Raw genomic sequence first — 19,984 nt, 5'->3', positions numbered from 1 at the left:
GGACGGACCACACCAGCAGCCACTGTCCCGTGGACCGATCCATGTGCGCCTCGAGAGGCATCTCTCTAGGCACTCCAGCAAGTCGTCGGGGTTGAAGTGACATACATACATACATGTACATACCCTTCATTTCACATGGTGGGCAGAGAGAGATGAGATGAGCCTTCCAGACAACTAATCAACCAAACAACAACAACGCCAATCATGAAGCATCCTACCTATAGCTACAGCTAAGCCGGACAAAAACCAAAACAAAACAAAACCAAAACGCACTCCCCCCCCCCCCCCTTTAAGCTTCCCCAGCTTCGATCTCCAGCGCCCTTGAGGCGCGTACAGTCGCGACTGCATGGCTAGTTAGTTATAAGACTGCACAAAATTTAACAAGTAAACACGATCCCCCCGGTCACGGTTTCCCCAACGCTGCAATCAATATGCACATGCAGGCCCCATGCCGTTAGAAACGAGATCTCTGTGATAATAATAAGGCACATGCAAGTCCTATTCCATTCCGATATCATAGGACTATATATTTCATTCAATCCCCTAGCTCGATATACTGCAGCTAGTCCCGTGCAGTTTTTAAATCCTCACCTACATGTACGGAAAATGCGAAAATGCGAAAATGCGAAAACGTGAACAATGCGAACAATGTGCAAAAAAACCAAACACCATATGCATCAAGTAGACGTCGTCAAACCCATGAAGAAAGAAATTGAAGAAAAAAAAAAAAAGCGAAAGTAATAATAATAATAATCCGAAAACGCTCCAGCCAAAAAATACAAGCCGTAATAAAGACAATAAGAAAAAAACCACGCTTATAATTATTATACACTAGTGTCCCTCCCCTTCCCCTTCCTATCCACCGCCCTCGCCGCACTCCCCACATACTTCCCTCCCGCCCCCGCGCCCCCCGTAAACGTCTCCCCACCCTTCTCCTCCTCCTCCTCCTCCTCCTCCTCCTCTTCCCCCTCCTTCAACCCCACCCCCACAACCCCCGCCGCCCCCGCAACATCACTCCAATACTCCATCCTCTTCACCTCCCCCTCCGCCACCTGCACCGCACCCCTCAGCGCCCTCGTCCTCCGCTCCCTCCTCTCCCTCACCCTCCTCCCCGCCTCCGCCGATCCAGCAGCCGGCTCCTCCGGTACACTCTCATCCTTTATCGGCACCGCCAGCGGCGGCACCGGCGCCTCCACCGGCGACGGCGGCAGCAGCAAATTCTGCGACGACGCCGATATCGCCGACAGCGGCGTCGTGGGCTCCGCCGCCGCCACCGTGGGCGGCAACGGCGCCTCCGGCACCTTTTCCTCCTCCACCACCGGCGTATCCGGCCCCTCCTCCGCCCTCTCCGCGTCCTCTGCCGCGCGGACCAGCAGCGACAGCAGCTGCCTGCGCGACGCCTGAAAGATCATCAGCGCCATGATGGCCGGCACACGCTCCGGCAGATACTCGACCTCGTCGCCGGCCTCCTTCAGGAAGTTCTCGACGGCCTCGACCTTCTCGCGGTCGAGGCGTGCGGCGCGGAGCACGTTCATGAGTGTTGGGATGTCCTTGATTCCCTCCTGCTGCGCCTGCTCGGCGTCGTCCCGGCCGTCGCCGTCCTCGTCTTTCCAGTCCCAGCCCTCGCCGCCCATGAGGCCGCGCTTCTTCTTCTTCTTTGCGCCGCCGCCGAGGATGGTGCTGCCGTCGGCGGTGGCGGCGGCGTGGCGGTGGCGGCTGTGCGAGTGGATGGTGAAGTAGTCGGGGTTGAGGGTGTGGCCGCGCTCGCGGCTGCCGGAGCGGCTGCTGCATGTGCTGCCGCTGTCGTGGCCGTGGAGCTTGATGCGCTTGCGCAGCCAGCGGCGGCGGCGCACGAAGGAGTGGAACCAGATGTGCGTGCCGTGCCAGGAGAAGGCGGGGCTGAAGGAGAAGGAGTAGGTCCACCCTTCCTCGTCGACGTCGGTGGTCATGTCGACGTACCAGGTCTTCCATGCCCACGTCCATGTCGGGTCGGGGACTTGTGCGTTGACGATCGAGACGGCGGAGCCGTGGTAGTGCCTGTTCTGCCAGGGGGAGGGGTCGAAGTTGAGCAGGCCCTTTGCGGAGAATAGGGGGATGCCGCAGACAAACATTCTACACGCAAGATTAGAGTCAATTCCCAGTGGTTCCCTCTGAAATTGGCCATATATATCGGGGGGAGTGGGAGTTGGAGGGGGAGTCCTACCCGCGCTGGTTCTCATAGAGGATATCGATCTCGGCCACCTCCTTCTCCTCCTTCCCGTCCTTCCTCCTCCCCGTCCTCCTCTCCTGCCCGTCCCCGTCGACCTTGGGCCCATTCCCGCCCGTATCACTCCTCTGCCGCCCCCTCCTCCCCTCCTCGCTCCCACTGCTCGAGCCAAGAGCCTCCTCATCCTCGCCCACGCGCTCCACCACCCCCGCCGCCCTCGGGTCCGGCGGCGACACCCCGCCCGCGGCGGACAGGTGCTCATCGCTCGGGAACGGGTCCACGCTCCACCGCTTGTACTTGCGGTACGCGATTGCCTTCCTCAGCGTCTCGCGGCGGCCGGGGGCCTTGGACGAGGAGGCCGCGGAGGGCAGGTTCTCGTCGGAGGCGGTGGGGGAGGGCGAGGGCGCGGCCGGGAGCGTGTTGTCGAAGAGGGTGATGCGGCTGGGGGTCGGGGTCGTGCTTCTGGAGGCATTGGCTGACGGCGCGGTGGCCATTGGTTGGTTGGTTGGTTGGTTGGTTGGTTGGTTTGTTGGTTTGTTTTGCTGCTGCTGCTGCTGCTGGATTGTAGGTGCTGGTTATTGGTGCAAACGTGTGGTGGCGATGTGTGTGGAGAGCGGGCTGGGTAAATTGGGATTATTAGGTGCGTGGTGGTCGGCAAGGGGCTGCTGGCCACGATGGCATGGGGATGGGGATGGGGAGGGAGATCTGGGATGGGGATGGGGATGCACGATAGATTAAAGACCGAGGAGTCGGAAAGCAGGCAGGCAGGCAGGCAGGCAGGCAGGCAGGCGGGCAGAGAAGCAGATGTCTGTCTGTATGTAGAATAGAGCAGGATGGGAATGGGAAGAGGTGTGAGAAGAGCTCTTCTGGTGCGTGTTTGCGGGTCAGAGACGACGGTGAGCGAGCACAGAAACCCACAGATCTGCACAGGGAAAAGGGCTCAAGATCGCGACGTCACACATGGAGCGATCGGGTTGGGCTTGCGTGTGCTCGCTCTCCTCCAGCAAGGAACCCGACAGAATGCCGGTATCGGATACAAGTCACCGGATGGGATTTGAGGTCTCTCTGTCCGGGTTCTGCATGCGGTCCATCGTGGCTCCTGCCAGGGCGCTGTGAACAAACAGCCAAAGCAAACCAGAAAGGTCCAGCATGTAATTCCCACCGTGCCAGCCAGCCAGCCACCCACCCCCTCCCCACTCCCCACTCCCCACTCCCACCCCCTCCCCCCCTCCCTCCCCCCCTCCCTCCCTCAGGGAGGCAGACTCTTCTCCATGGCCCTTTACTTGTTCCCCCCCCCCCCACCCACCCCCTGTCCCTCCTCCTCCCCTCGCCGGTCAACCCACCCATGCGTGCGGTAACCGTTGCTGTCGCCCCTACGCACGCACTGACGAGCAATGACGTAGTGCCGCGCTCACGCTCACCCGTGAATATAGAAACAAAATAAATAGCTCTTCTCCCCGACGTCGATAATTCATCTCGCTAATTATCCATCCTCTCCGTACATCGTCACACCACACACATCTCTCTCACATACACAAACAAACAAACAAACAAACAAACAAACACACTTTAAATATGTCTGCCAGCCCCAACACCAGCAGCACCAGCACCAGCATCCCGCGCGCCACCGGCCCGCCCAAGAACCGCGTCCCGACCTACCTCGCCGTCGGCGCGGCCGCCATCATCGGCTACTACTTCTACACCGCGGGCGGCGACGCCAAGGTTGCCGGGAAGGAGATGAAGCGTGAGCACACTGCCATTTTTTTTTTTTTTTGAAATATAATTGCGGTTATATCATGAATAAATAAAATACCACCATCATCAGTGTCCGAATCAGCACTAACGTTAAAAACCAGACGACGCCGCCTCCGCCTCCTCCACAGCCCGCGACCAGCTCCCCGGCCGCGGAAAAGAGCTCAAGACCTCCGCCGAAGAGGCGCTCGCCCGGGTAGGCAGCGAGGTGGACTCCACCGTCCGCGAAGGTACTGATCCCCCCCCGCCGCCCCCGCTGCCGCCTCCCCTCATCTAACCCCCCCGGGAACCACATAGGCAAGAACCGCATAGCGCAGGGCCAAAAGGTGCTCGAGGAGACCAAGGACCGCGCCGGCAGCAAGATCATGGGCACCATCGACCAGGCCGACCTCAAGCTCGAGGAGGAGGCCGGCAAGGCGAAGAAAAGCGTCGGCGGCTGGTTCGGGGGGAAATAGATTTTCTTTTTGCGGTGAGTCGGGGGCACGGCGGGGGGATGTGGTGGCGGAAAGCCGGCTGGCGAGGCTGAGGTCGTGGGATGTTATTGGGACGGGGTTGTTTGAGGATTGGAGTAGTGAGGATTGAGGGATTGAGGGATTTGGGGGATTTGGGGGGTTTTTTTTTTTTTGTAATTAACTACATGTATTTTTTGCTTGGTTATTGAATTTTGTGGTTTTTCTTTCTAATGAGTTTTTTGCGGGAATCGTGTGAGTGGGTGTGTGTGTGTGTGTGTGAGTGAGTGTGAGTGTGAGTGGGGGGGAGAAGGGGTTGTTGGTGGTAAGATGGGTTCTATGTAGCAGATTCGGGGGGGGTTGGTGGTGGTAGCTGTATGTAGTTTGTTTGCAATCAATCAATCAATTATGTACACCCCTGGTAGAGAAAAATCAATACATGTGCTTTAGACACACACTATCACTCGCCCCCCCCAACAACCAGCCAAGCCCCCCCCCCCCCCCCCCCCCCCAAACCAATCCACAATCCACCTCAGTACCCCAGCCCCGCCCACACTTAAGACATAAACCAAACCAAACATTCCTTTCCCTAGTATACTCAGGGGATAACTGTCCTCAAATAACCGCAATTTTTTTGAAAAAAATACAAATTTTTTTTTGAAAACGCCTCCGAGTGATAAACCATGACCAGAACTCACCCCCCCCCTTTTCTTTCGTTTATGTAAGCGAAGAATAGATCGACCTTACTATCCCTTCGTCTGTCAATGCTACCACCCTTATAATAGAGGAATGCAATTTGTATGGGAGATCTGTCATTTGATAAGAGAGATAACGAGATCTGTTAGTAAAGCCACACCAGATTTGCCCCCCCCCCCTTTCCCCCCCGGGGCTCGGCCTGGGGGTGGCGGCATTTAACTGACAGACGAAGGGATAAATTTAAAGCGTACAAGTGCTCTTGGAGTCAAACTTTAGCATTAGGTCTTAGTTATCTTTTCTTGATCGAATGGGATGTTACCTCTTCTATTAATTAGCCTTCAACCAATCGCTGCCATCGCTCCCCCCCCCCCGGAGGATCAAGCTGATTAGAGCCGGGGCTTTCATTTAGGACCTCTCTTCATTTCCGGTGATATTATACTGCTCCCATGTGGCCAGTACTGATAACCGACTCTTTCCCCCCAATGTATGCAAAAGCTCGGGGAAAGAAACTCCCACATGCACCAGCGACTATCCCTTGGACGGATGAAACTGTCAAATTCGCAGCTTGCCTTTTTTTTTTTTTTGAGCTAATACTAGCCTAAGCAGGTATCTAACACTTATTTTTGATTCGCTCTAGGTCTATTTATCAACCGTTAAGAGCAACGGATATACCCAACTCAGTGCGTGCACGGTCCAGGCTGCGAATTTGACGATTTCATCCGTCTAAGGGATAGCAGAAAGAACTGTATCAATATGGGGTGGTCGATCATCAGGTGTAGCTGCATAACTCTCAGACCCCATCTACCCGGCCTAGTGTCATTACTACGGCGATGGGAATCGAACGTCAAAGTCAACCAATGCTTAAGACGTGGTCTAATCCAACCTTAAAGTATTGTCGCTTGTTTTACGGTAAGATCTTGTGGTTTTGACTATATAATGTGCGAGAGTATCCCCCGCCTTGTGCTTCTTGTACTGGATAGGATTTCGATAGGAGCTCCATCATGCTTCGAATGCACGAACGGATGTACCTGCATGCACCAAAAGTTGATCGCAAAAATTAAGTGAGGAAGGTGGTATGACAAAAGCCGAAAAACTAAGCGATACGTAAAAAAATCCAGCTGGTTATTACAGATATCAGATTGCTGTCTTTACAGCAGAAATCAAGAGGAAAATTCATACGGCTTGGAAAGAATAAGATTAGGAGGCATTTATATAGTGCGTAAGGAAATAGAGAAGGATATCTGGTATTCGCATAAGTTTAACTAAAGTACTTCTTGTAAGCCTGCTTCTCCTTCTCCTTCTTGGCATGAACCCTGTCCTTCGCAGCGTTGAGATCCTTCAAAATCGCCGCGTCGCCGGGAGCATAGTTGTCCGCCTCCTTGAGGTCCTCCAAAGCGCCTTCATCGTCCTTCAAGGCAGCCTTAGCCATAGCCCTTCGGAACAAGGCTTTGGCCTTATCAGTGCCAGTGATGTCCGGGATGTCCAACGCCTTCGACGCAGATTCGTCGGCCTCGCGATAAAGCTTTTGCTTGTTTTGCAACAATGCACTGTTAGACAGCAGCACAAACTTTAGGGCCTGGATGTTCTTGAAGAGCTCTGGTGGGTCGTTATCGAGGGCGACTGGGTACTCGGCAAGGTAGCGGAGACCCTTTGTGTATTTCTCAAGACCGAGCTCCAGGTCGCCGGCCTTGAACGCTTTGTTGCCAAACTCCTTGAGCTCGGTTCCGATTCGGAGAATGGTTGCACCGTCCATTTCTGGGTTCTCGTCATCGGGGAAGTCCTCATACCTGTCGCCGGTGCCGTCGTCGCCGCGAATCCCGGCAACGTCTGCATCAGGCCCCTTGAGTTCTCCACAGTCTACGCTCTAAGGTTAATATTGTTGATATTACCGGAATGGTGAGGGGCAACCGACCTTCAATTACGACAGGTTTGCCGGGCTTGTCGGTGTTGTCGGTCTTCATTTCCTCGATTTTGCGGATTACGCTCTTCCCAGAGAGAACCTCGCCAAAGACAACGTGCTTATTATCCAGGTGAGGTGTCGGAACAGTTGTGATGAAGAACTGACTGCCGTTGGTTCCTTTTCCACTATTAGCCATCTCCGCCAAAGAAACAAAAATCAAGTGAGTCGCATACCAGGACCAGCGTTAGCCATAGACAGCAAGAAAGGTTTGTCGTGCTTCTTTACGAAATTTTCATCCTCAAATTTCGTGCCGTAGATTGACTCTCCACCCGAACTATAGATACCATGTCAGACTTGTCATAATCACTAAAATTAAGATACTGGCATACCCATTTCCAGCAGTAAAGTCACCACCCTGGATCATGAAGCGCTTGATAACGCGGTGGAAAGTTGAGCCTGACGAAGAAAATCTTGGTCAATCACTAATAATTCCAGCTTAGGAGCACAAATCTAGGATAAACAAACCTTTGTAGTGCAGTGGCTTCCCGGTCTTTCCAATGCCCTTCTCACCAGTACAGAGGGCACGGAAATTCTCTGCTGTCTTCGGGACAACTATGTCAAGCTGTCAGCTTACTGCAAAAAACCCTGCTTACGAGCTCTGTTGTGGAGCTTACTATCATTGTACTATTTTCATTTCGTTAGATTACAGCACAGCAACAAGAGGATGACCGAGAGTGCATGTTCATTCATACCAACTCGAAAACAACACGTTCAGGGCGTTTGCCGCCAACTGAAATATCGAGAAAACAGCGAACACGCTCTATGTATGCATCAAAGGGTCGTCAGCTGTCATAGCCTATTATTTGTACCCCGCAAAAAAAATAACACCCCGCTATCACAGCAGTTTGAAACTTATTGGTAGCAAACAAAAAGAAAACTTACGGGTTGGGGCTGGGGCAGATTCTTCGGCCATGATGAACTTTGAGCTTCTTTCCTTTGCGGTTCTTGGATAAAGGTTGTCGTGAAGAGTGGGGAGGGGATAGGAAGATGGGATGGGATTGAGGTTGAAGAATGCCTGTCAACCTTTTTGAGCACCTAGGGCGCGGAAGGTTCCAGAGCCTCTCTCGGCGATCTTGCGCAACGGCATCGCTTCTTTCCCCACCTTCTCCCACGCCCCCACGTCTTCTTGGATTTGACAGGCACGATTTCTTTTGATGCTCCTAGAAATAGAATTACGCATTGGGCAGAGGGCAAACAAGGCGCCCAGGCCTACCATCTTTTTCAACGAGTTATATAAAATGGGGTTACAGCAACATGCATGAATGCGTCAGCCGTAACCGTTGCATGATTTCTTGGCCTGAAGGGTTCGAGTGACTGGGTATGAGCAGCGTCGCACGGCAATTTTCATGTCTCTCGTGGTCGCCGAAAGCGGAACTAACCCATCAATTCTTTCTCTCACCAAATGTGCATGCTTAATGTCTATTATGACTTTCCGGACTCTGCATACACCGAATATAGTAGAGTACCCTGCACTGCATGCTTTAGTTATAATTACATATTGTGTACCTACGAGCCATGACTGTAGATTCCTACTCTACTTGATATATACATGTACATGTAGGTATACGTGGGCTTGGTTTCTTCCCAAAGCCTACATACACTCCTGCAACGCTTGATATAACTTCGGGCAAGTGCTCTAGAGTACTCTACGATAGAGATGTACATATGTAGGTAGAAGGAGCATTCCCCCGGAACACAAAACCGACATTTTTTTTTCGGATGCGTGTATAGGAGGGATTGTAACTAAGACATTAAGACTTTTGTTATTTGCATTGAACCCCAAGGTTATGATCAGAAAAGTATGCTATTGATTGGCTTTGTGAAATCCCTTTTGTGGATTGTCTCGACCTCCAGTCTTCAACAATTCGGAGAGTTCTAGTATCCGGGCTTCGCCTTTATATTTTTTCTCTATCACTAGGTATCTTACACCAGGTGAGCAGCTTAGTTGCCGTTTTGGATGACATTCCCGCTTGTATCCCCTTTCCCTTCTCTCTTCAAATCATTCTTTTCTTTCTTCCCACCTTTATTACTCGTTACAATCTCAGGTTTTTCCGGTGTCGAGAGCTCGAAGGTGACTGGACCATCGTTCACCAATGCAACCTGCATCATGGCTCCAAAGACACCATCTTGGACTCTCGTCATTGCATCCTCCTGTGCTAATCCTTTCTCGCCAACGTACAAAGCTCGTGTTTTGCCAAGCAGCGAGGTATAGATGTCTGCTGCTAACGCAGGAGGACATGCTCCATGGAAATCGGGCTTGCTCCCCTTCTTGGTTTTGGCAAGAAGCGTGAACTGTGATACGAGAAGTACCTGGTAATCCATATCCATGACAGACATCTTCCATCGCCCACCATCTGAAGGTGAATCCCACACTTTGAGCTTGAGTATTTTGTTGGCGAGTAACTCGACATCCTTCGGAGTATCGTCTGGGGCAACTAGATTGGGAAAATAAAAAGGGAATAGTTAGGATATAAAGGGTTTCAGATTGGTATGTTTCAAAAAGGTTTCCTACCAGCAGCGAATACGAGGATGCCTTTACCGATTGAGGAGACAATTTGATTGTCGACTGTGACGGATGCTGAGAGAACGCGTTGTATTATAGCTAAAACACGAATGTTAACCCTTAACTGGTCAAGGTTGTCTACGATAATATAGGGTGAGACCTTTCATGGTGAGTGCAAAAAACGATTTCGATTATTTACTAAGTAGTGATAGTGATGATAATAATGTCTTTTGTTAGTATGGGTGGGGTGAAGCGGGGCTCTGCCTAATATCTGCGTCTCAATATGCGAGGGGCCTTGAGGCTCTGTCTGCGAGTGTATGAGATGCAATTCTAGATAGGTAATATCATCCGCCAAGACTGAGGCAAAGCATTGAGCAGGTGACATACTCGCCAACTTGCAGGGAAGTTAGGGGGCGGTTGGGGAAGCCTCACTAAGGGTTGGGGGTAGCAATTGGAATGCCAATCTATTTGCATACCTGTAGAAGTACATGTACCTCATAAGATGCACCCGATGAATAAATGTAATTCCAGAACGAATCGTGAATGCTTGAGTGGTAAAAATTATAACGGAGTGAAGAATATCACCAATATCTTACCAGCATAAACGGGAAATCTCACAGAATACAGGAAGGAAGCTGTCGAATCTTGCAGCCTCATTCAAAGAAGTTGCACCAAACAACAACCCTGTCACTGCCGAGAGAGATCAGCCCTCGCATTCATCCCTCCATTGCTACACTAAGAGGTATCGACACTTCACTCCATCCACGAGGACCCCCCCCCCCCCCCCAATCAAACCTACAAACTTCCCCTCCCAAGGTGCTTCCTTCTCCTAGAACGGTTATTCCAGAACCCTCTGACGACATCACTTATTCACCACCCACTGCCCTCTTCCGGCGCAAACCACCATCACCAACCACATCATCCATCTCTCTGTATTGTCGACCCCTCCTCCAGTATGTCGGCCCGCAAACTCCAACAAGAGGTCGAGCGGACCTTCAAACGCGTAGCTGAGGGAATAACCCAATTCGAATCTATCTACGAAAAGCTTAACCAATGCACAAATGCCTCCCAGAAGGAGAAGCTGGAAGACTCGCTAAAACGCGAAATCAAGAAGCTGCAGAGGCAACGGGATCAGATCAAGACATGGGCGGCGAGCTCCGAAATAAAGGACAAGAAGCCGCTGCTTGACGAAAGGAAAAAGATCGAGATGGTAAGGATAATCGAGCCCCCTATGTCCAGCCCCATATTATCGAGTTCTTTGGGCAGCGATGGAGACGAAGAAGCAAGTGGCAGAGAAGAGGGATTGAAAATGTGTCCTTTGTTCTCTCCATGTCGGTCTTCAGATTTTTCAGTTTGCTACTATTTCCTTACACTCCTGTTGCTTCTATCACAGGAAAATACTTCATGGCTTGCTTCATGGTTTCTATTTTACATCAGTCGGGACGACGTTGCTTCTCTTTTTCTTTTTTCTCTCTTCAAAGATCCCACACATATACCCCCTTTCGCTACTCTTTCTTGAATGTCATGTTGTTTGTTGGTTCCAGGCTGATGTCTTCTCCTCCCCCACCGGGGCCATGTGCATATACTGCAGCAAATGGAAAAGTTCAAAGCTGTCGAAAAAGAAATGAAGACAAAAGCCTACTCGAAAGAAGGCCTGATGGCATCTACTCGCTTAGACCCAATGGCCCAGAAAAAGGCCGATCTAGTAAACTTTCTGTCCGACTGCACCACCGAACTTGACCGTCAGATCGAGGCCTGCGAGGCAGAAGCCGAGTCCCTCACCGTTACCTTGAAGAAAGGAAAGAAGTCTGATGCATCAAAAGCGGACAGGGTAGCTGAAGTTGAAAAACAAGTGGAGCGCCATAAATGGCACCAAGGCAAATTAGAGCTGATCATGAGGCTGCTTGAAAATGGACAATTAGATGCGGAACAGGTAGAGAGAGTGAAGGACGACATCAAATTTTACGTTGATTCAAATCAAGACGTTGATTTCGAGGAATATGAAAATGTCTACGACGAGCTGGACCTTGACGAGGAAAACGCAGAGGACCTCTTTGGAATTGGTGCGGATGTGGATAGGATGTCTAGCCAGGACACACAAAGCATACAAGACGATTTATCTGAAAAGCCAGGTTCGACGAAAGATTCTGTGGTTGGAGGTCGCAGACCAAGTACTCAACTAAAATCCCCCATGCCAGCTCTAGCAACACTACATCAAGTCCCCATTACTACAAATACAATTATCAGCAATAACGGGTTCCCCCCTTCGAATGGTTCTTCTATGAAGCCTGCTCCTTTACCGGCTAGACCAGCGGGCGAAGTGCTGAAATATGCATCCGTGGCAACCGCGGCGGCGGCAGCAGATAGAAACGTCGGGATCGCGCCACTTCCGCCCCCACCCGGAATGGCTCCTCTACCAAATCCTCCTAACGCACCTACAGGTCCAAGTGGAATGGCTCCTTTACCACCACCAACCGCTTCCAAACAATCTTCACATCGGCCTGGACCAGCCTCCACGCCATCGGCAACGAGTCCTGCACCTCCTGTATCTATTCCTCATACGCCTTCACTGGACAATTCCGCCATTGTTTCGCCTTCCCCAAAACCCGCAAGTGCAATCTCCGTTTCTCGAGAACCCTCAAGTCAACCGTTAGAACCATCACCTGAAGAGGCAGCGCCTAGTAGTATCGCCACAAGCGACCATAGCGACGCTGGCAGCGAGGCAGACCTAAACAGCGAAGAAGACCCAGCTTCTGAGCCTCCTGTAGAACCACATACCAACGGTGCTTCATCGTCAAGTTCAGCCGCGCAAGTTGACCTTACATCACCACCAGTAGAAGAATCAATTTATCACTTACCACCCGGTTTACAAGACCTCATGTCCTCATTCGAGAATACAAAGAAAAGGCTCGTTCCGCAGCCGGGGCAGGTCCACCGTTACCTTGAATACTCTCTTCTTAACGCACCAGACACTATCGACGCAGAGAAGCCCCGTCATTACAAGCCTACAACCAAGTATGATACGGCACGCCACTATCCACAAGAACCCTTACCGATATTTGACGACCCGTTGCTATACAAGCGTGTGGATGTAGATACACTTTTTTACGTATTTTACTACAAGCAAGGGACATATCAACAGTATCTGGCAGCCAAAGAGCTCAAGAAGCAGAGCTGGAGATTCCACAAACAATACCAGACATGGTTCCAACGGCACGAGGAACCAAAGACCATCACGGAGGAGTATGAGCAGGGAACATATAGATTCTTTGATTACGAGAGTACATGGTGGGTTCTTTTTTTTTATGTCATTCTTATTACTGCTTTCGCTGCGCACTTGCTTTGTTACTGCTGCGGTGCCTCCATATGGTTGGCTGATTTTACGTTTTGGTGCATTGAAGGATGAACCGTCGCAAGACAGATTTCAAGTTCGCGTACAAATACCTCGAGGACGACGTCCTATAATCTCGCCCTGCTCGTTTTCCGGTTGCATGGTATGGTATATTGCTGTTTGGTTTGGTTCAAATGCAAGTGGAAATAAAGAATTTTCAACAAATTATAGGTCATCCTACTTGCTGGTCTGTATACGTTTTTTTTTTTTTTGGTGGGTTAGGGCGGGCAAAAATACAAGGCCCGCCAGCACTGGATAAATCTAGTCAAGTAAAAAAGAAAGAAAAAAATCGGAATGGAAAGAAAGAAAAAAAAAAGACGGGGGGAGAGGAGCCGTGGGGTTTTCATTATCTATCTTTAGTTTGTGTGAAGTACGGGGTTTTAGTCATTTCTTTTCTCGTTATCTTTTTTTTGTTTGGGCGGCTGCATCCCTGCGATCTTTTCTTCTTGTTCGGGGGTGTTGAATATTGCAATGGTTACATACTTTAACTACCAAAGCGCATATGGATCTAACATTCAGCTGATCAGGCGAACCAGTCAACTCACCCTCCTCGACATGGATCTTGAGCGTCGGTATTGAGAGATAGTGTTTGAAAATCTTACTCAACCTGTTACATGGCGACTGAAAGCTGTGGCCAACAGTTTTACGATATTCAGCGTCCTCATTGAATAATTCTACTGATCTCTGCAACATAGGTAGGAAACATAGCTACATGAGTGTCTAGTTCTCTAATGCACAGAATCAATCTCGGCCGTGAATGCACCACACTAGTTTTCCGAGTGTGTTGTCGATTTGCACATGTGTTCGATCTCGTGTGAATATCGAGTTCCTGCCCGGTAACAGCCGCGTGCACTTACTCAATGCATCGTGATTCCAAAAACCTGTTTTTTTATCTCGAAAATCCGAGCTTTGATACCTCGGGGACCTTGCTTCGTAAGCTGTCGAGTGATACTCAGTGACGAGCCCACCGTGTAGAGATCTTCATGCGTCAAACTTTTGATTCTGTGTCTGGGTGTTTCCCAACCCCATTCAATAGACATAGCAACTAGTATTTTCTGATGTATTAGTACGAATCTGTGAAATAGGCTAGCGTGCACTCTTGGCACATGCAGAGCCCCATCTATTAATTAGCCGTAGATGCCGTTCCCGAGTAAGAACGAATTGTTACCGCTTCAGTAATCTGTGGTACACAGGATATCACTCGGGAAATTTCCACGAGGAAAATCGAGCCTTCCAAAATCAATATCTTCTACCAATAGATTAGGGGAAAGGAACAACTCGTAGAACGATCTTCTTTGCCGCCTCAATGTACTATCGAGCTAGTCTTCATCTAGGAGAGCCGTGTAATACGGTGTACGGGGGGTGAGGTACGGGGGTGAGGGCACACTCAACCTTCAGAGCCAGACCTGTCAACCAACCAGGAACGCACGTACGGGGGCAAAGGATTTTTCTCTCCTCTCTCTTAGTGCTCTTCTCTCTCTTAGTACTCTTCTCTTTCTTTTTCATCTCCTTTTACATCATACTCTCAACTCAACTTCGCCGCATCGTCTTTCCCGCGATGCCCAATCCCCTCTCCCTATCTAGTACAGCCATGTCCGACCTCGATATGAACCCATCACCGACTGGATCACGCAGATTAAATCATGGAAGGGTATTACACCCCTTGAACTGGAACACCCGTCAAATCCAAGGGCTCCGGACAGAGGTGGTGGATTATTCTGATTATGTTAGCTCAGTGCGTGGTGAACCCATGGCAGATCGATCGGAGTCTCTGCTTGATGATCAGGTACTTCAGAAGGATATCGATTACCTATGGCATTGGGCCAAGGAAAACAATAGGGAAGAAATGGAGGATCATCTGGATGAAGCCTTCAAGAACTTTATCAAGATCATTGAGTCCCAGTTGAAACAGAAAATCTTCATTTGCTATACAAAGTAAGTCAACGTATTCTACCTACCTCTGATAATGCCAGCATGCTCAAACAGTTGAACCCTATAGTAGAAGTGCCCGTGAAGGAGATATCCCTTTTATCAACCTCCTCATGGGAGGCAAAGCACAAATCCTAAATCCGCAAATCTTAATTTCCACCGAGAAAATACCTTTCCTTATTTACAACAGTTTGCTTTACAACACAGACCTGCGTGGGAGGTTTAGGGATATTTCTAGGAATATCAAAGAAATAAATGATCGGAAGGATCCAAGGAAGTGGGGGGCCATCGATGGCTACAACCTCGCCTGTCTCATCGCTCTAGCCCAAGTGCAGGAGGGACAGGTGATTAAGGCTGCGCGTGCACATGGTCTTTCTTTGGACATCCGTCAAGAGTATAAAGTATGCCACAGTCCTTTTAGATCAATTTTATGAAAATTAGCCAATCTTTCCGATAGAATATTAACGGAGATATTGCAGGTTCATTTAGTCACCCCTGCCACACCACAAGTCGGTCTTTTCCTATTCAGTGCCACCATCAGCTCAAGGTACCTGGCTGCTTTTTTATCCTCTTCCCTGGATAGATTTGATCAAGATCTTATTATCAGAAAAGAGTTTTTTGATCTTTCCCCTGCAAGAATTCAAGAGAAGCGGCAGAATCTGGTTTCCAGACTTGCGGGTATTGTGGAAGCCGCGTATATGAATCATGAAATTCTTGGCCTCTTGCGTAATTCAAGCAACACGGTCGCCCAAGGAACACCTGTCCCGACATCTCAGCGACGCCCCGACGGAATTCTCAAATACAATCATGCGGGAGGGACTGAATCTGCCAATCAGGTACGGAAGAAGAATAAGGTTGCGTTCCCGCCTGGAGTGAAGTCGGGATAAAGTTTCTCCCATCTAATTTCTCTAATTGTTACTGGTGGTTGATGGGCTGGGTACGTGTGGATATGGGGTATTGCACAGACAACGGTGAATAGGGTCGGTATATAAACCCTGGGAGATGGTTGGTGTAGGTGTGTACTGTATATTTGTGTTGTACGTTGTTCATAGCAAGGCCATAGTTGACGCTGGGATTTTATATACCTACATGTACATGTATGTATGTATAGACCAGCTAATTGACAATTAGCATGGATACCTTACTTTCGTCATTCCCATTTCTATACAAGTACAAAGCCGCTGAGCGATTTCTAGTGAATGGAAAAGAACAAGTCCCTCAAACACTTAAACGCTCTTCCCCAAATAAATCATGTGTACAACATATCTACATGGATTCCATACATGGGAAGCACCTAACCCCCGGGCTTTATATATATACTACATAAAGTCCCAGCCAATTAATCGAATACGAATTAACATATATCATACCCAGTAGGCGAGGTTTGCGGAATCTTCGCTTCCCAGAAAATGAATACACTCGGATTAAGTGTTTCGAAAGTTTCAGAATTTTCAATTTTATAGGTTCAGTGCAATTCAGAAGCATCTCGGACGTACCCAGCCCGGAGCCGGCTCCCCTCAAAAAAATTAATCCGATCTTTTCCTGTTTCCTAGGATGTTGTATGAATGTAATAAATCTCCCGCATAAATGTTAATCAACCAGAGGAAAAGAGATTGTGTTAATCATAAGTTATCACTCGAATAGAGCTAAGAGAAAGCTTATCATCCCTGCTTCATTTCTTTTACAGCACAACGATCTTTCCCCAGTGACTAGAAATCTTTGTTACATGAAATCTTGACTTTAACTATTCCACAAGTCGTAAGAATCAATCAATCATTCAATTAATCACAAGTCGGGCGGCAATTACGAACAGCTTATCGAGTGATGACACATGATTGAGATGCCTGCATGCATTATTGCAACGACCTCAGCAGCTCCTGTCTGCGCAGTAGCACATGAAAAAACCTTGTCAGTCAGGTATAATATACAAAGGCTAAGGAGGCTGGTATTTCTCTTAGATCCTCGGACAGAGCCGAAGGATTTATAGGCAAGGACGTGGAAGAGTAGAGTTTTAATTACGCAACCCAGGCCCCTCCTAGTCCCTAAGACAGAGCCCAAGGGCCAAAAGAGGTTAAAAAGGAAGAGCCCAAAGCATGTAATTCGGACCCTTTCTGGTCCTTTGATTCTATAAAGTGTTAATTGATTGAGATTTGGTAGTAAAAAACGGTTCAAGAGGTATAGAGACCAGTTACAACAACCTTCCTTCTTAGGTGTTGTTCCGCTGAGGGGGAATATGTAACTTATTTTTAAATTCATTCAGGCCCATGGTGGAAACACACAATAAAATTTCCGGTAGAGTATAACAACGAAAAGAACTTTTGTTTAAATCATAAATCCAGACCCAATTCATACCCAGCCCAACCTAAAAATAATTTACAAAAAGGGAAAATTTAGCTTATTCCTTCCCTGGGATAAGCGCGTACTCAAACCCTCCACTTTTCTCAAACTCGGCCATATCCAACGCAACCAACGCAGACTCTCTCACGACCTGTTCCGCATCCTTTGCATACTCGTTTAAGAAAGTCTCAACATCGTCGCTTGCGATGCTCCCGAGAGCCTCCACGGCCTCATGTCGTACCATCGGGGCCTCGTTCTTGTCGCCGGCCACTTTAATCAGTGCCGGAACACTATGAGGGTCTGACAATTGACCAAAGACAAATGCAATCTATGACCCACTTCTTATTAAAAAAAAACTCCCGGCGGTAAAACAAGAAACATATAAACGAAATAAAACGAACCTCATGTCTGAAAAGTGCACTAGGATCAGCAAATCCACTCGCCAGCGCATCAATCGCCTCATTCGTTGCAATATCCCTCAACCGAAACATGGCCCTGTATCTCTCAAATAGGGTCCTTTCCCTGTCCATCAGCTGTCCCTTCAACTTCTCAACGTTCGCCTCTTTGCCAGCGGACGGTGGCGCCGGGTCCACACTAGCAAATGCGCTCTTCTGCAGCTCCTCCGCTTTAGCGGCTTCGCTGGCTTCCCATTCAATTCTTGCGATGGCGATCTCGCAAGTCTCGCGCACAACCTCTTCGGCGTCTGTGAGGTGTTTACGAAGGAGATCAAGTGAGGCCGTGTGTCCGAGGGCGCCAAGGGCTTCACCGGCTTCGTGGCGCACCATAGGATCTTCGGTTAAGTTGGAAAGGACAGATTGGAGTGCAGGGGCGGCATAATGGTTTTTAGACTGGCCAAGGCAGTAGGCAAGTTCGTGTTTGAGTAGGGCTGTAGAGTCGGAGATTAGTTAGGGGTGTACCAAGGTGGTGAGGTTGTGTATTTATCCATACCTGAATTGCTGGAGAATGCAGCAGCAATAGCGTCAATTGCAGAGAGGTCTCCTTGGGTAGCCAAGTGCTTGAGCGAGAAAAGAGCACGGAAACGAAGGGCGAGATTGTCGCTGGAATCATCGCAAAGGACCCTACGAAGCTCGGGGATGGGATCAGGCTTGGCCTCGGTGACTGTCATCGTGGGTATTGCTCTGTAGCTGTGGTGATTCTAGTGGTGTTGGGTTTGTGGGTGGTGAATAAGAGATCGAGGGAGGGAGAAACAGCTTTGTGGTAAAGCTTCGAAATATTTTTGGTTTGGTGGGGTCGAGACTCAAACCCCACCATCTGATTATGCTAGTGGATCAGATTATGTGCGCTTATGTAACAGTATCACCAGGACTGTGACACGCTATTCCCAATCCAACCTACACAATTCTCTGCAAGAAACAGCTCTTCTCCCCAGCAGAACAAAATTCAGGTATTAACAGAACATTTGATAGACGCCAAAGTACAATTTTTCCATAATGATAAGATAAGACACTACTGAAAGAGAAAAAAAACCGCGCTCTTATTTTATTTCTCTGGAGTCATCAAACCTAAAGAAACCCATTATTCATTTACGTACGCAGCCTCATATTTCGATATACACGCTTAAACCACTCTCTTGACCTGCATTCGCAATCAGTATCATAACATCTGATAATTTCGAATCGCAATCACAAATACACTGGGAAGTAGCTTACCTCGAAGAACCTCTTCAAATACCATACTTGGAACACCCCATTGCCTCCCACAACGCCCAACTGGAAAATGCTCCACCACTTAACCCTACTATTCGTGCTTTCGGCAGTATTCCTGTGTACCCTCTCCCTGACCACGATATATTCCTGCTCATCTTTGACCTGGTTCAGCATCTCACCGAGGCTCCTCACCTCGCGCTCGAGCGGGTCTGCGCTTTCCGGTTCCTCGGGAACATACACAATGCCGTGGACGTTAAAGGATACCTCCTTGGTGTTGACGTTAGAGTTTTCGTTCGAGAAACAGTAGGTGTAGCGTCCGTCGAGGTGCGCATCGAATGAGTGATCGCCGGAGGATACGGCGTGTTCGGAAACCTTCAATACGCCGGCCGGATCTTGAATCTATAGCCACACGATCGCCGATTAGAATCTCCTTCTACTCCCCCAGGAAGAATATCAGACTAACCCAAAAGTCGACGTCCAGATTTCCAGCCCCACCAAACTCGCGGTCTCCAATCTGGAAAGTGACGGTCATTCGGTCATCTTTGTGTAGTGTCTCATGGAAGCATTCACGGCCGTGGGCATTCAGTTGGATGTTGTGCGCTGACACCAGGGACGATGTCAGGAGAGCTGCTGCCGAGAATAAGGTTGCGAATGAGCGCATTTTCATACGATAATTGTGGATTTGTTTCTGCGGAGGTTTTGATTCAGGCTGTGAATTCGAGATGACAGCTTGTCAGGTTGAAGGTTTCGCTATGAAAGGGGTCTTGGCGAGTTGTTAAGGGGTGGTGATGTGGTCTTTTGGGTTAGGGTTTACCTGCCAAGACAACCAGCTCTCGAATTCTTTATCGGTACAAATCAAACTCTGGGAGTGCCTGCTGCAATGACTGTGTTTCTTTCTGAAATTGCATGTACTTAGGAATAGTTCTTTAGGGGAATTTCGGCTTGTGGCTAGAGCTGTGCATTGATGTTCCGAGTGATAGTTCATGATCCAACGAACGACGACGGCAATGGTGTGGTCCGCAAGCCGACCAGACAAGCCCAAAACCCAAGACTGCGGTTCTTTGGAACTTCTATTTACTAACTACATACTTAAG

At 49.2% G+C, this 19,984-nt stretch overlaps 8 protein-coding genes across 8 annotated transcripts; 3 read left to right on the top strand and 5 right to left on the bottom strand.

Moving 5' to 3' along the window:
* Positions 1–824: 824 nt before the first annotated feature.
* H6S33_010187 (uncharacterized protein) lies at positions 825–2,700 on the bottom strand (the record flags this gene model as incomplete). The annotated part of the gene is made up of 2 exons (XM_044841544.1): positions 825–2,112; positions 2,204–2,700. 2 exons carry the CDS (start codon positions 2,698–2,700, stop codon positions 825–827), a joined length of 1,785 nt encoding a protein of 594 aa, XP_044697330.1.
* A 1,081-nt stretch (positions 2,701–3,781) lies between these two features.
* Positions 3,782–4,413, top strand: H6S33_010186 (uncharacterized protein; the record flags this gene model as incomplete). The annotated part of the gene is made up of 3 exons (XM_044841543.1): positions 3,782–3,950; positions 4,063–4,188; positions 4,256–4,413. 3 exons carry the CDS (start codon positions 3,782–3,784, stop codon positions 4,411–4,413), a joined length of 453 nt encoding a protein of 150 aa, XP_044697329.1.
* A 1,948-nt stretch (positions 4,414–6,361) lies between these two features.
* Positions 6,362–7,976, bottom strand: H6S33_010185 (uncharacterized protein; the record flags this gene model as incomplete). The annotated part of the gene is made up of 8 exons (XM_044841542.1): positions 6,362–6,960; positions 7,016–7,180; positions 7,237–7,337; positions 7,393–7,459; positions 7,529–7,615; positions 7,678–7,687; positions 7,756–7,823; positions 7,946–7,976. 8 exons carry the CDS (start codon positions 7,974–7,976, stop codon positions 6,362–6,364), a joined length of 1,128 nt encoding a protein of 375 aa, XP_044697328.1.
* A 1,028-nt stretch (positions 7,977–9,004) lies between these two features.
* On the bottom strand, positions 9,005–9,733 carry H6S33_010184 (uncharacterized protein; the record flags this gene model as incomplete). The annotated part of the gene is made up of 3 exons (XM_044841541.1): positions 9,005–9,498; positions 9,576–9,665; positions 9,727–9,733. The coding sequence occupies 3 exons, from the start codon at positions 9,731–9,733 to the stop codon at positions 9,005–9,007; spliced, it is 591 nt and encodes a 196-aa protein (XP_044697327.1).
* A 788-nt stretch (positions 9,734–10,521) lies between these two features.
* On the top strand, positions 10,522–13,031 carry H6S33_010183 (uncharacterized protein; the record flags this gene model as incomplete). The annotated part of the gene is made up of 3 exons (XM_044841540.1): positions 10,522–10,776; positions 11,158–12,854; positions 12,968–13,031. 3 exons carry the CDS (start codon positions 10,522–10,524, stop codon positions 13,029–13,031), a joined length of 2,016 nt encoding a protein of 671 aa, XP_044697326.1.
* Positions 13,032–14,515: 1,484 nt separating this feature from the next.
* H6S33_010182 (uncharacterized protein) lies at positions 14,516–15,773 on the top strand (the record flags this gene model as incomplete). The annotated part of the gene is made up of 4 exons (XM_044841539.1): positions 14,516–14,892; positions 14,957–15,287; positions 15,366–15,433; positions 15,494–15,773. The coding sequence occupies 4 exons, from the start codon at positions 14,516–14,518 to the stop codon at positions 15,771–15,773; spliced, it is 1,056 nt and encodes a 351-aa protein (XP_044697325.1).
* A 1,508-nt stretch (positions 15,774–17,281) lies between these two features.
* H6S33_010181 (uncharacterized protein) lies at positions 17,282–18,349 on the bottom strand (the record flags this gene model as incomplete). Its single annotated transcript, XM_044841538.1, has 3 exons — positions 17,282–17,551; positions 17,625–18,109; positions 18,172–18,349. The coding sequence occupies 3 exons, from the start codon at positions 18,347–18,349 to the stop codon at positions 17,282–17,284; spliced, it is 933 nt and encodes a 310-aa protein (XP_044697324.1).
* Positions 18,350–18,801: 452 nt separating this feature from the next.
* H6S33_010180 (uncharacterized protein) lies at positions 18,802–19,551 on the bottom strand (the record flags this gene model as incomplete). Its single annotated transcript, XM_044841537.1, has 3 exons — positions 18,802–18,819; positions 18,894–19,289; positions 19,354–19,551. 3 exons carry the CDS (start codon positions 19,549–19,551, stop codon positions 18,802–18,804), a joined length of 612 nt encoding a protein of 203 aa, XP_044697323.1.
* Positions 19,552–19,984: the final 433 nt, after the last annotated feature.

The sequence above is a fragment of the Morchella sextelata genome (genome assembly GCF_020137385.1).
Source record: "Morchella sextelata strain SCLS chromosome Unknown scls_4, whole genome shotgun sequence".
Lineage (NCBI taxonomy): Eukaryota > Fungi > Ascomycota > Pezizomycetes > Pezizales > Morchellaceae > Morchella > Morchella sextelata.
This window is presented reverse-complemented; position numbering and strand designations above follow the sequence as displayed.